This window comes from Terrapene carolina, unplaced genomic scaffold (assembly GCF_002925995.2).
Source record: "Terrapene carolina triunguis isolate 2854851 unplaced genomic scaffold, T_m_triunguis-2.0 Scaffold238, whole genome shotgun sequence".
Taxonomy (NCBI): domain Eukaryota; kingdom Metazoa; phylum Chordata; order Testudines; family Emydidae; genus Terrapene; species Terrapene triunguis.
The window spans coordinates 8,788,490-8,801,719 of NW_020664589.1; the positions used below are offsets into that span (position 1 = coordinate 8,788,490).

A 13,230-nucleotide genomic window follows, 5' to 3' on the forward strand; every position below is an offset into this window, starting at 1 on the left:
AAACGTGCTGCATGTTATGGACCTGCTGGTAAGAATACTCCTGTGAATACTTCCTTGGGTTTAAACCAAACTCTACTGGGGATTAGGAGGTTCCTTGCACCTTCCTCTGAAACATCTGGTGGTGGCCATTGTTGGAGATCGGATACTGGACAAGGTAGACCTCCAGACTGGCAACTCCTATGTGATCCCTTATTCTTAGCAATAGCTGTTGGAGATACAGGCCTCCTGCAGATTGAACAGATGTATTGTATTGGAGCTTTGAAGTAGACCAGCGGTTCTCGAACTTCATTGCACCGCAACCCCCTTCTGACAACTAAAGTTACTACATGACCCTAGGAGGGGGGGACGGAAGCTTGAGCCCACCCGAGCCCGGCCACCCCGGGCGAAAGGGCCAAAGCTGAAACCTGAGCCCTGCCACCCAGGGCTTTAGCCCTTGGGCTTCAGCTTCGGCCCTGGGCCCCACCAAGTCTAGCCCTGGCGACACCATTAAAATGAGGTTGCAACCCAGTTTGAGAACCCCTGAAGTAGATAATTCTTGCTTTGATGACACTACTTGATTGTTTTCTCCCCCGGCTAATTATTAGCAAGTTGCTCCATAATAACAGAATAATGGTGTATGCTGAGATACCAGTAACTGGGTGTGTGGTGGGAACTGTACTCAGGTGAAAAGAGAAGTGAGGGAAAGGGGGAGGGGGAGACAGATGTGCTGCTAAATATTGCTTCTTTTTAAACCAGATTTTTTTTTCCCTATCGTGCTGCTAATCCTCTGCACCTCTTCTCTTCAGCTTCCCAGTGCTCCTTGTCAGTTAAGCTGTAGGGAATGACATGTAGCTGATGGTCAGAGGTGCGAAGAATTGCCAAGAAAAATAATCTGGAAGAGGCATTTTTTGGCTCAGTGTTTGTCTCTTTCTTTCCTCCCTTCCCCTCTCAGCCCCCGAGCTGACCCTGCTGGAAAATACGCATTTATTGTAAAGAGGATTCAAGGCAACTTTAAAGCTTTTGTACAAGGGTAGTAGACATTGGTAGCACCAGCACAGAGAGAGGCCTGTAAATCTCCCTGTGAGACAAGCCAAGAGTACAAACCATGTGCAGTTCATCACTGCAAATGCTGTTGTTGTGTTTCCATCCCATTTCCCACAACAATATCCTCATAATCAGGCTTTTGCTCTGAAGCAACATCTACATCAATTGAGAGTGGGGGGCGTGGGGAAGGGAAAAGTGCAGGTTGCCCAGCTTGGTTTAAAAACGTGGCTAGGAGAAGCTAACCCATTTGTGTTTCTCCCCACCCTCCTTGTCCTTATTGAACCTAACCCCCTTCTCTCTTTTTCTCTCAGATCTCCAGAAGAAGGTGGGGGTCTGGGTAACGCCAAAAGTGGGAGCAGCCACTCTGTTTACAGCCTAGAGAGAGCATCGCGCACCAGCTCAGACAGTGGTGAGGGGCCAGGTAAAAAGCAGGAAAAAGAGCCTAAATCCACAGCCCAGAGACCAAGTGAAAAGGGGGAGACCATGTCACAGTTCGAGTTGAATTATGGAAGTAAGTGTCTAATTTAGTTTGTCTCCTTAAAGGGACGCTATCCAGTTAAACATCACATTAGAATGTCTTCCTTTCTGTTACTGGTAACACCCAGCATGATTCAAACTGAAGTCATTTTAAATGTCAGGTTTATTCTTTTTTCTCCATTTATATATAACAACAAATTTCCGGTGGAATTGACCAGAAAATATCATGGAAACATTTCTATTCGTCTTAAATATTTGCAAAAGCTTTTAATTTTTTCGTTAAGACCCAGTTTTGAGCCAAACTCGATGTTGGTGTGCCTTTAACATTTCTTCTGTGGGAAGAGTTAGGGGAGTGCTTATAGAAATGTCTCTCTCTACACAGCGTTACGGTCTATCTCAAGTCAAGAGTAAAAAATAGTCTGGTTGGTTGGAGAGAAGTTGAGAAACCATAGCCATCTAAAGCAGAGGAGTGTGATCTGAGCTCAGGACTGAAAGTCAACTGAGTTCCAACCCTGGTTCTGATACTGGCTCTCTGTGGCCTTAGGCAAGTCACTTCACCTCAGGGTTAATAATCCTTCAGAGGTGGGTTGTAAGGGTTAATCAGTTAATCCTTGTACAGCACTTTAAAGACTGTGGGTTAAATTTTCAAAAGCACTTAAGTCACTTTTGAAAATGGAACTTAGGCTCCTAACTCTTGGGTTCTTTTGAAAATGTTACCCAGTGCTATGTAATTCAGCATTAGGAGGAGTTTCTGGGTTATTCTCTAGAGTTAATGCCCTTGGTGTCATATGGAAAGCCCAGATTTCGGCTGCCAGTCCCACGCTGTGATTCTCGAGGCCAGGGATAGTGTGCTCAGATTCTGTTGGAGAGTAGTGATGCAAGGCACTTCAGAGTAACCCTGCTGGTAGATATCAACAGGCTGCTGTTGCCTAGTTTCCAAAGTAAATTTAAGTTGCTGTTGGCTAAGCGGTTTCACTCCTTAGCTTGGGTCCCTTTTGGAATACATTTTTGAACAACCTTTTTAAACCGTAAATCTTGTTCAGATGCCATCATTGACAATCGGGTTTCAAGCACAGCAGAGGAGAATGAAGTGGGCTCTATGGCAGGAGAAGGCTTCATTGAGGTCCTCACTAAGAAGCAACGCCGCTTGCTGGAAGAGGAACGTAGGAAGAAAGAACAAGCTGCCCAGGTGAGGAGTGGGAGTTGGGAGTATGGAGCACAGCCTGATCCCACGTAAAGCCTGCAGTGGTCTGAGAAGGAGAGGCGCACAAACACACACACAGCAAATTTTTGAGAAAGCGGCAGCATGTGTGGTTAGACTAACCCTCGCAGTATTAGGCATAGAAAATGTGATTTGTAGCTGGGCAGGGGAAGTTAGTCTGTAAGCAACATCCTGTAGCTTTCTGACTGTTGCTATGTTTACTTTGGCTCCCAAAGCTTTTGCTGGCTGTTTCTTTTGTTACTGATGCACAGCTTGGCATGCAAATGAGTGAGCAGACCCAAAGAAGGGATTTTGTAAAACTTCACACAATGCACAGTCAACCTGTGGAACTCATTGCCAGGAGATGTTGTGAAGGCCAAAACTATAGCAGCATTTAAAAAAGAATTAGTTAAGTTCATGGAGGAGATAGGTGTATCGATGGGCAGTTAGCTAAGATGGTCAGGTATGCAATCCCAGCCTCTGATTGCCAGAAACTAGGAGTGGACCACAAGGGATGGATCATTCAATGATTGCCTGTTCCATTCATTCCCTCTAAAGCTCTTGGCATTGGCCACTGTCAGAAGACAGGATATGGGGCTAGATGGACCATTGGTCTGATTCAGTGTGGCTGTTCTTACGTCTGGGTGGGTAAATTGAGCATTTCTTCTGCCATTTGGAAATGCTTACAAGGGAATTGTGGGAGTAGGCCAGTTTTCATCTTAGGCTGCCAGTTGAACAGTCTTTCATTAAAGGTAGAGTTCTTAAGTCCAGATCAGAGCTTCTCAGCAGGCATCAATTAACAAAAGTTCACTTTCCCAGATTAAGGGAGAGTACTTCTCTCCTGAACAGTAAGGTTTTATCTGGCTAGGAGGCAGCAGATACACACATACAGAAGGGTGGTTCCAGGATTAAAATAATAATTTGTAGCCAGACCATTTTTAGGGACTTAAATGTCCCTTTCCTAGCTGCTCATTGACCCTTAAGCAGTGTTCTGAGACTGGATTGCTGTGGCTGAATTGTTAGTCAGGGTCTTCTGTCAGTGTAAATGATGTTCCAATGGATCCTTCTGACCCTTCTACTACTCTGTTCTCGAGGAGTGGAATATGAGGAGACAAATCTAAACTGATACGCTGAAGAAGGGCTCCGATTGCTCCCATCACCAGGCTCCCATTGTGGAGTGTTAGTATTAGTACATCTAGAACAGAAAACAAGCACCATATGAAACTCCTTGGTGACTCTAAATTAGGAGGAGTTGCAAACACTAGTGAGGACAGAAATACAAAGGGGCCTGGAGTTTGTCTATGTTATAAAACGTTATTGTGTGTGACCATGATTGTGAAGAATAATGACATGATGCTAACCACAACTCAGTGGTCCATGTGGACCAGGATAAATTGGGTTCGTTATTGTGTTAGCTAATTGTGATTAAACTCCAGGGTGATGCTATGCTGAACACAATTTGCTCTGGTCTATACTGGACTACCAACTCGGGCCAACATTGTGTCCTGTGACTTGCTTGTATTGCAATATTTTACCACCTTTGAATACTATTCTCCAATCCCTTAAAAGGAGTAGAAAAATGGGTATTAAGCACCAAAATGAAATTCAGCTTGGAAAACAGCAGGCTAATACATTTGATGGGAGAGGGGACTAATCCGAACCACAACTATTCAGTAGAAGGAAGAATCCTGGGAAGCAATAATGCTAAAAGTGAACAACCCAATCCTGGAGTTCTGCAATGGGATATGGCAGCAGAAAAGACAAGTGCGGTTATGGGCTCTGTATGCCTAAGTACCATGTCCTAGGATGGAGAGGTAATAGCTTCCCTGGGGTGCAGCTGTACCTGGAATATTGTGTGCAGTTCTGGGCACCATATTGACCAGAAAGATATTAACAAACTGAAGAGAGTTCTAACAACTTGTTGGTTTTTTAGGTGGCTAGAGGAATTGATTTATGAGGAAAGATTTAGGAGTAAATGTTGTATAGCTTGGCTAAGTGATGACTAAAGGTGTGATGGAGACATGAATCTACAAGTATTTGAAGACTGTAAATTCTGCCGAGGGGGAGAATTTATTTTAGCATAAATGGGGAAGGATTACATTCAGCAATAAAATGTTATTGGGAAATGCTTTGTGACAGTCAGATCTATTGTGTGGTGGGTTATCAAGAGATGTGATAGAAGCCTAGTTCCTTGGCGCATTTAAAATTAGGCTAGAAAGAGTCTGAGGCTAGGTTTACACTACGGGGGAGTGGGGTCAACCTAAGATACGCAACTTCAGCTACGTGAATAGCGTAGTTGAAGTTGCGTATTTTAGGTAGACTTACCTGGCTGTGAGGGCGGCAGCGAGTCGACCGCTGCCGCGCCGCCGTCGACTCCGCTTCCGCCTCTTGCCGCGGTGGATTTCCGGAGTCGACGGCAGAGCCATCGGGGATCGATTGAAGACGCGATAAGTCGATCCCCAATAGATCGATTGCTACCCGTCGATCCGGCGGGTAGTGAAGACGTGCCCTGAGTGATTGTGCAATAGGGAACAGTCCTGCAGTGGCAAGGAGATGTGCTAGGTAAACTAACAGCTGGTTCCCTCTCTGGTGTCTGAGTCAGTGAATTATTAGTCTCTTTTTTACTGTGAACTAGTGAATTGATCCTGCTGTGTCAACAGGACTGGGGAAGGATTAAGGAAAAATCTGAGTTGGAGTTTTAATCTTTTTTTTGCCTGTCCCTCTCCCTGCTGCTGGAGCCAGCCGTTCTTAATAAATACTGAAGAGCTCTTCTTCAGCATTCCTGCTGTGCCACCGCTGCGGGCTGTTACAGCCTCCCAGCAGCAGCTGGATACAGGAAACAAACACTGTGGCGGTCTCCTCTTATGGTGGCCCTTGCTGGGATAGTCTTGGTAAAGGCAGTCCCAAGCTTGGATAACTCCGGGGGCACATCTGCTTCAAGAGCCAACTAAAAGCCGGGAAAAGAAGCCTGCCAGCAGCAGGTTAACCCGAATCAATAGCCTGAACCTCTCTCTCTCAGGGACCAACCAAAGGACGTGTCCTTCAGTCTCGTATCCCGCCTCGATTTGCTAAGAAGCAGAACAGTATGTGCCTGGAGCAAGGCGATGTAACTGTGTCCGGAAGCAGCCTGGGCACAGAGATTTGGGAGAGCAATAGTCCAGGTAAGAGAGGGTCTCCATTATTTGCCAGCACTGGGACAGTTATGGAACTGGGAATCCTTTTATGTTGAGGGAGGAGGGTGGGTGTGTGCATACATGCCTGAAGAAGAGGGGCTTCATCTACATTCCACCCTGAATCCAAAGGGGAAAGGGAGGTAGCAGATCTTCTGGGCTCATGTGTACAAAACATTGCTGTTAAGATCATCATCCTCCCACAGCTCTGGCCGTGTCACCCTCCGATTCAGATCCTTTCCCTGGTTTCTTCTTGTACCATATCAAGTTCTAGCTCCTTCACCTTATCTTCTAGGCTCTGCACAATTCTAGCTGATCTACAGCCTGGTTCTGATTTCTTCCATCTTCTTATCCTCTTGCTCCCTGTGGCCCTGAACCTTCATCCAAACTGTTTTCTTTGTACCCTTCTCCCACTGTGCGTCTCTGCGAAGCCTCCCCCTTTCATCCTTCCAACTTTCACTTCTCCCAGAAAATCTTTCCACCTCCTGTCTCCCTTCATACTCTCTTACCTGCATTGGAGTGCCAAGGCTCAGCCTGTCTGTCCTGGAGTGTAAACATTTTGGGGAAGTGAATATGTCTTGCCCTATTTTTGTAAGCAGAATGTGAATTTACAGCACTATATAAATGATGTGCTTGATGCTCCATTTCACGCATCTGAATCTTGTCTGCTTTTCCAGCCCTCTCCGTTCAGTCACCTGGCAGCGATTCCTGGAGTAGGCCTGTAAATGCCTTTAATGGCACCGAATCCAGCTCCACTGAGGTAAGGGGCACCTAATCTACTGTTCAGGTGTTGTGTGTGTGTGTGTGTGTGTGTGTGTGTGTGTGTGTGTGTGTGTGTGTGTGTGTGTGTGTGTGTGTGTATTTATATATATATAAAATATTCATGTTAGGTGGCTCATGCTTCTCATTGCTGCTATTGCGTTTAGCAGGTCTGTCAGCTCTCCTTGTGCAGTTTTAAATTGACTATCCACAATTCTGATTAAGCATGGTGCTGTTCTAAAATGGTGGGACAAATTCTGCTCTGTTACACATCGGTGTAAATCCAGAGTAACTGCATTGTAAAACTATCTCAGAATTGCACTCCGAACTGGGAGCAGAGCATGGCCCAGTATGTGGAATCATCTTTGTGTGCCTCACACCTGTGAGAAGTGCGTAGCTGTAATGTAGAGTGGATGTCACTGAATGCTGCAGTGACCTTTCACCTGCAGAGACCGGAGTTCAAATCTGGTTTGGGTCATAAGTGAAATGAGTTTGGCAGTCTCAGCGTAGTAGCCATGTGGGGCATTTTTCATTGTTCTAAAGCTGCAGTGGGATTGGTGACCTGGATGGTTTCTGCTTCAGGGTAGCCTAGAGCTGGAATAGCAAGGGGCACTGCAGGTCAGGACTTGCTCCTTGATAGTTGTGCTTGGTAAAGGGGAACATGTTCTCGCTGTTGTTTTTCTCCCTGTGGAGTTGGGTTTGAATCTGGGGCTTTAACACATTTCGTGCTTTGCATAGCAGGGTTTTAAAGGCAGCCAGGGGGATAGTGGCATTGACTTGAGTGCGGAGTCTCGGGAATCTTCCGCTACCTCCTCTCAGCGCAGTTCTCCATATGGCACCCTCAAACCAGAGGAGATGAATGGGGCTGGCCTGGTGGACCCAAAGCCTGACTGCCAGAAGGAGCAAGTTCAGAAGCAATCTGATAAAAAGGTAATCTGGATTTGCAGCCAAGCCAGAGCACGTCGTGACTGGTACCAGAGACCTTGTGAAATTGGGTTTTTGTTTTTTCGTAGCATTTTTAAGGTAGAGATCGGGTTATTCAGTCTGTGTGTCTCAGCCTCTCTGCTTTCCCATCAAGGATTCAGATCAAGGCTCAGGACAGAACAAGGAACACAAGCCCGGACCAATCGGCAATGAACGCTCCCTGAAAAACAGAAAGGGTTCGGAGGGAACGGAACGGCTGGAAGGGAATATCCCCCCTGTTAATGGGGTGGAAATTCACGTGGACTCAGTTCTTCCTGTGCCACCCATTGAATTTGGAGTAAATCCTAAAGTGAGGATTGAATTTAATTTTATCTTCTTGGTGGTTTGAAATCCCTCTTGTGAGCTTGTAGAGATGCAAAAGGTGGTTTAGCCAGAAGCATTATCTAGGGCAAGCTTCCAGCACGTGCACTGTAGATTTGCCTTATAGATTTCATTACTGACACAAACCAGGTTCTCAAGCTGTCTTGGTAGATATTTATTATCCTGAATGGGGTGGGGACAGTAAGGGAGAATTTAAGGCCTGTCATCCTGTGTATGCCATCAGGGATGCCTGTCGCTGAGTATGGAGAGCTATTTCGTTCTTGTCTGTCAGTAAATTTTGCTGAAAGAAAATCTTTAGTTTCTATCATCATGATCCAGGTAAATGTTCACTAATCATGAGCAACTTACAGGGGGCTGTTGGGCCTGGATTTGAATGGTGCTTGTTGCCTTTTTTCAGGACTCTGACTTCAGTCTGCCACCTGGCTCTGCTTCTGGTACTGCAGCTAGCCCTGTCACCAAACTGCAGGATGCCTTGGCCAGTAATGTAAGTAAATCTTAATTATTGAAATGGAAAAAAACATATGTATTTGCAATTGATTTGATGTTTAATGCTGTAGTACCCACTTACGTGGTTTAAAAACAGCAATGAAAATACAGGTGGTGTCTCTCAAAAAATGTTGATAACATTTTTGATAAAATCAGTGCCTGGTTAGCTCAGACACACCCAAGCCTTTAAACAGTGACTCAAACACCATTCATCAGCCTATGTAAAGTAGGAAGGCTTGCATATGTCAGAGGTCACCAAATTCCCTTCTTTGGGGCACCCACGGGGGAGAGGAAGACAGGCAAAGGAGCTTAGAGAGTCCTGTTGCTGGACCTGGAAAGTGGAGTTCTAGCCACTGGCTGCCAGAGTGCTCAGGGCGTTGTCTTTGCCACTGGCTTCTGTTCACTATCAGCCAAGTAGGTCCCATGCACTTTTAGAGCTCATAAAAAAATGTGTAAATGACTGGAGAACAGACTGTTAAAAGAAAATGGATTCAGAGCCCAGTATCTGCTTGTGGTTCAGTTGTGTTCAGTGATTTAAACAAAAACTTCCTCTGAAACATATTAATTTTGTAGCCCCTTGTATTTCTTGGAGGTTTTGTCATTTTTTTTCCTTACAAGTGTTTTATATAAACAGAGTTATTCTGCCATTTACATAGGTTCACCCACTGTGGAAGGAAAAACACTCTTTACAGCTGGAGCTACTGTGTACCAAATTCAGTTCTGGTGTAAATACAAGTGCAGCTCCATGGAGATCAGGGGAGTTATTGCCTGCTTACACCCAGGCTGCATTTGCTCCAGCATATCTGTTGTGTTTACTGTTAAGCCAGCTGTACATTTTTACAATGTTGAGGCAACTCCATAGTCCATTTAACAAGCTGAGAAACGACAAAACAGTTTGTGCTGCTGTTACTTAGATCTTCTTGCTGAGGTTCCATTTGACTTGTTGCCTTCCTAAATTCCTGTGTTGTTACAGACATTCTTAGTGTTCGGCATTTTATAAATCTCCTTTCAGGCAGGGTTAACGCAGTCCATTCCCATTCTGCGAAGAGATCACCATCTCCAGCGGTGCATCGGTCTGAACCCAATGTCTTTCCCCACTGCAGACCTCACTCTTAAGGTAATTAAGGCATTAGCTCTGCCTGTGTTCGCTTTGGAAGTACAACCCTCTTTGGCCACAGTAGTAAAGGGGGAGAGAATCTTCACAACAGTCCAGATGTTTCACTGGTCAGCTGCAAAGTCTGTAATTGGCCCCTTTAAAAACAATGTGTGTATATATACGTGAATTCAGCAGAGGGGAGAGGATGCCATTTTGAGGCCCTTGATACTGACATCTTCTCCAGCCATAGAATGAGTAGAGCAAGCTTATCCACCTCAACCCTACCCAGTGCAAGAGAACAATTCAGTATTCCTGGCCTGTTTGATCCTGGGCAGTCTGCTTTGCCTGCCAGCAAAGGGGTCAACTAGTGCCAACTGCAATGGGTTTTTTGTGATTGGGCACTTATCCAACAGCCATTAGGTGATAATAGTTTTTAGTGACTACCAGCCTGGGCTGGATTTGAACCAATAATCTACAGGTAAGTGGCTCCCTATCCCATTATCGTTTGCTTCCGTTGAAATTGACTGTAGTAATTTCTTTCTCTCCTCACTTCTATAGATGGAGTCTGCACGCAAGGCTTGGGAGAATTCCCCTAGTTTACCAGAACAGAACTCTCCAGGAGGTGCTGGCTCAGGCATCCAGCCTCCTTCCAGTGTCGGCGCTTCCAGTGGTGTCAGCTACAGCTCTTTTGGCGGTGTTTCTATGCCTCCTATGCCTGTGGCGTCCGTAGCACCTTCTGCATCTATTCCAGGTACCTGCCTCTGTTTGCCAGAAGCTGGGAATGGGCGACTGGGGATGGATCACTTGATGATTACCTGTTCTGTTCATTCCCTCTGGGCCAGTGTTGGGAAACCGGATACTGAGCTTAGATCAGGGGTTCTCAGACTTTTGTACTGGTGACCCCTTTCATAAAGCAAGCCTCTGAGGGCGACCCCCCCCATATATATATTAAAAACACCTTTTTATATATTTAACACAATTATAAATGCTGGAGGAAAAGCGGGGTTTGGGGTGGAGGCTGACAGCTCGTGACCCCCCATGTAATAACCTTGTGACCCCCTGAGGGGTCCCGACCCCCAGTTTGAGAACCCCTGGCTTAGATGGACCTTTGATCTGACCCAGTCTGGCCGTTCTTATGTTCTTGTTCTAGCTCCAAAGATCTGATGGCAGCAGGGCAAGTTAAGATAACTGCCTTGGCACTTAACAATAGTTTGTAGCTTAGCTCACCTATTCCTGAACTGCCAACCTTTCTGCAGGTGGTATTAACATATACTGCAAAAGGATGGGTGATCATTTAACAGCCCATAATACCTACCTTGGAAAAGTAATACTCACCTAGAGTAAGTGGCTGATGAGTAAAACCTTGTCACTAAGGTGAAGGACAGGCAAGTAGATTTTGTGTATAGTCTGGTAACTTTCCTATTTTGCAATGCTGGCATAATAAATCTGTGTAGCACTGCTGAGCCAATTGCTTGCTAAGATACTGATGAATTAGCTTGGTAGGTCTGTAGATTTCTATCTATTGTACTGTGCCTGTACCCCTCTGTATCCCTGAGATCTGCTTTTGCTGGCGTGAACAAGGTTAGCGTGTCACATTCTTCCTTCCCTTTTATTTCAAATTCTAGGTAACCACATCCCACCCCTGTATCTGGATGGCCATGTGTTTGCGAGTCAGCCACGCTTGGTCCCTCAGACGATACCTCAGCAGCAGAGCTACCAGCAGGTAAAGGATCAAGGCAGTTAATTCTTTTCTGGATGAGGAGGTCCTCAAAATTTCCCATTTATTCTTTCCTCTTGTAGTGGGCCAACCTACTTCCAGCCAAGGGGAGCTAGATTGTGGCTCCATTCAGAGTCTGTGAAAGCTGCTCCCCAGTGGATACTACAGGGGAACAGGCTGATTGAAGAGGGGAAATACCAGTTTTTGCACCAGTATTTTTTGACTGGGTTTAAGTGGGGTGGGCTCTGTAAAACTTGCCTTTGAGTGACAGAGTGTCTCTTAGTAAATTTCCCAGCACTATTCTTAGCAGAACATGAAAACCAGTTTGAACCTCAGACCAGTTCCCTGTGGACGAGTGTCTGGCCCAAAAACCACCAACTAGTCAGTACTAACTGGGAGCTTGGACAGTTTCAGCAAACGGGGTGTTGGCTGAGCTGTGGAGAATCCCTCCAGATAAGAGTTGAGGCACAGTGACAGAGCCCCATGAGAACTAGCATAGTCACTGACGTGATGGGCCTGTTCTATATACAGAGAGCTTCAGTCCCCTAAGAGAGTCAGTCGGATCCTTTTTTGAGCATTAAATTCCTATTCTCTCTCTCTCTCTCTGAGCCATCATTCACTTCCTATTCAGTCATGTGCTGGCCTGAGAAATGACACTGGGGGCATTTGGGTGGAGTTGCAGCTTGGATAACTTTTGTGGTGGAGTGACTAGATGAAGAAACAGATGGTCTTTTAACACCAAAGGAGGGTTTCTGACTGACTTGGTGTCGTTCAATCACCTTAATTTCCTCTGCAGGCGGCTGCTGCTCAGCAGATTCCGATTTCCCTTCACACATCTTTACAGGCCCAAGCTCAGCTTGGGCTGAGGGGAGGCCTGCCTGTCTCCCAGTCCCAAGAGATCTACAGCTCCATACAACCCTTCAGGTAACAGTTCCTGGGTTGGTTTCCCCGTGGCCAGAGCTTTCATGTTTTGATCTGCAGAACACATCTGCAGGGGTGTTCTTTCCCCCTCCTTTTCCATTCTTGCTAATGTCCTTCCTTTGCAACTTTCCATCCCCTTTCCTGCCCACACCCACAAGTGTTTGCACAGTACTCTCCCTTCCCCTCTTAACAGATGTAGAGGAGAGAGGGGTTCTTGTGTAAATAGGAGAATGCCAAGTAGGAAAGCAGGGAGGTGATATTATTTCCATATATGACATTGGTGAGACCGTTGTTGGACTGCTTTGTCCAGTTATGATGTCCACACTTCAGAAGGGGTATTGAAATACTGGAAAGGGTTCAAAAAAGAGCTACAAGAATGATTCATGGGCTGGAAAATACACCTTCGCATGAGAGACTAAAAGAGCTCGATTTATTTGGCTCACTGAGAAGATTGAGGCAGCTTGATCACAGCCCATCAGTACCTACACAGGGAGTCGATCTCTGATAAGAGGGCTCTTTAATCTAGAAGACAGAACAAAACTTGGTGGTTAGAAGCTGAAGTGAGAAAAATTCAAACTGGAAATAAGATGCAAATTTAAAAGCATGAGTAACTAACCACTGGAACCCGTTACCTAGGGCTGTGGTAAAGTCACCATCATTTGGTGTGTTTTTAAGTCAGGACTGGGTCTTTCTGAAAGATATGCTCTAGTTCAGCCACAAGCTATTGGGCTCACAGGAATTACTATGTGACATTATGTGGGCTGCATTTTGCAGGAGACTAGATGATTGTAATGGTCCCTTTCAGCCTCAAGATGTATTCATCTTGATATAAGGGGCTTTCTGTGGTAATGTTAAAGCCAGTCAAATCCTGTGTGAATCACTTTCACTCTTGCCAAACTACTGTGGACTTGTGCGGTATGTCCACACGGTGTTTTAAAACCCCTGGCAGCCAGTCTCAGAGCCCGAGTCTACAGACTGGAGCTCGCACTACAGTGTTATAAACAGATGTGTAGACATTTGGGCTCAGGCTCTGAAGCCTGAAGAGGGGGTTGGGTTGGGTTTCAGATCCCGAGCT

At 45.7% G+C, this 13,230-nt stretch overlaps 1 protein-coding gene across 4 annotated transcripts in view; it reads left to right on the forward strand.

Annotated features, from left to right (window-relative positions):
- Positions 1–13,230, forward strand: part of PRRC2B (proline rich coiled-coil 2B) — a 68,945-nt gene that overhangs the window by 44,541 nt on the left and 11,174 nt on the right. For 2 of the 4 annotated variants that reach the window (XM_024193061.2, XM_024193063.2), the window contains exons 17-27: positions 1,335–1,534; positions 2,544–2,689; positions 5,721–5,862; positions 6,549–6,631; positions 7,369–7,560; positions 7,709–7,903; positions 8,333–8,419; positions 9,434–9,538; positions 10,076–10,268; positions 11,143–11,240; positions 12,031–12,158. In XM_024193061.2, the coding sequence (XP_024048829.1) occupies positions 1,335–1,534; positions 2,544–2,689; positions 5,721–5,862; positions 6,549–6,631; positions 7,369–7,560; positions 7,709–7,903; positions 8,333–8,419; positions 9,434–9,538; positions 10,076–10,268; positions 11,143–11,240; positions 12,031–12,158 (1,569 nt within the window). The remainder of the gene's footprint in view (positions 1–1,334; positions 1,535–2,543; positions 2,690–5,720; positions 5,863–6,548; positions 6,632–7,368; positions 7,561–7,708; positions 7,904–8,332; positions 8,420–9,433; positions 9,539–10,075; positions 10,269–11,142; positions 11,241–12,030; positions 12,159–13,230) is intronic. The other 2 variants (XM_024193062.2, XM_024193064.2) reach the window with 2 other exon arrangements.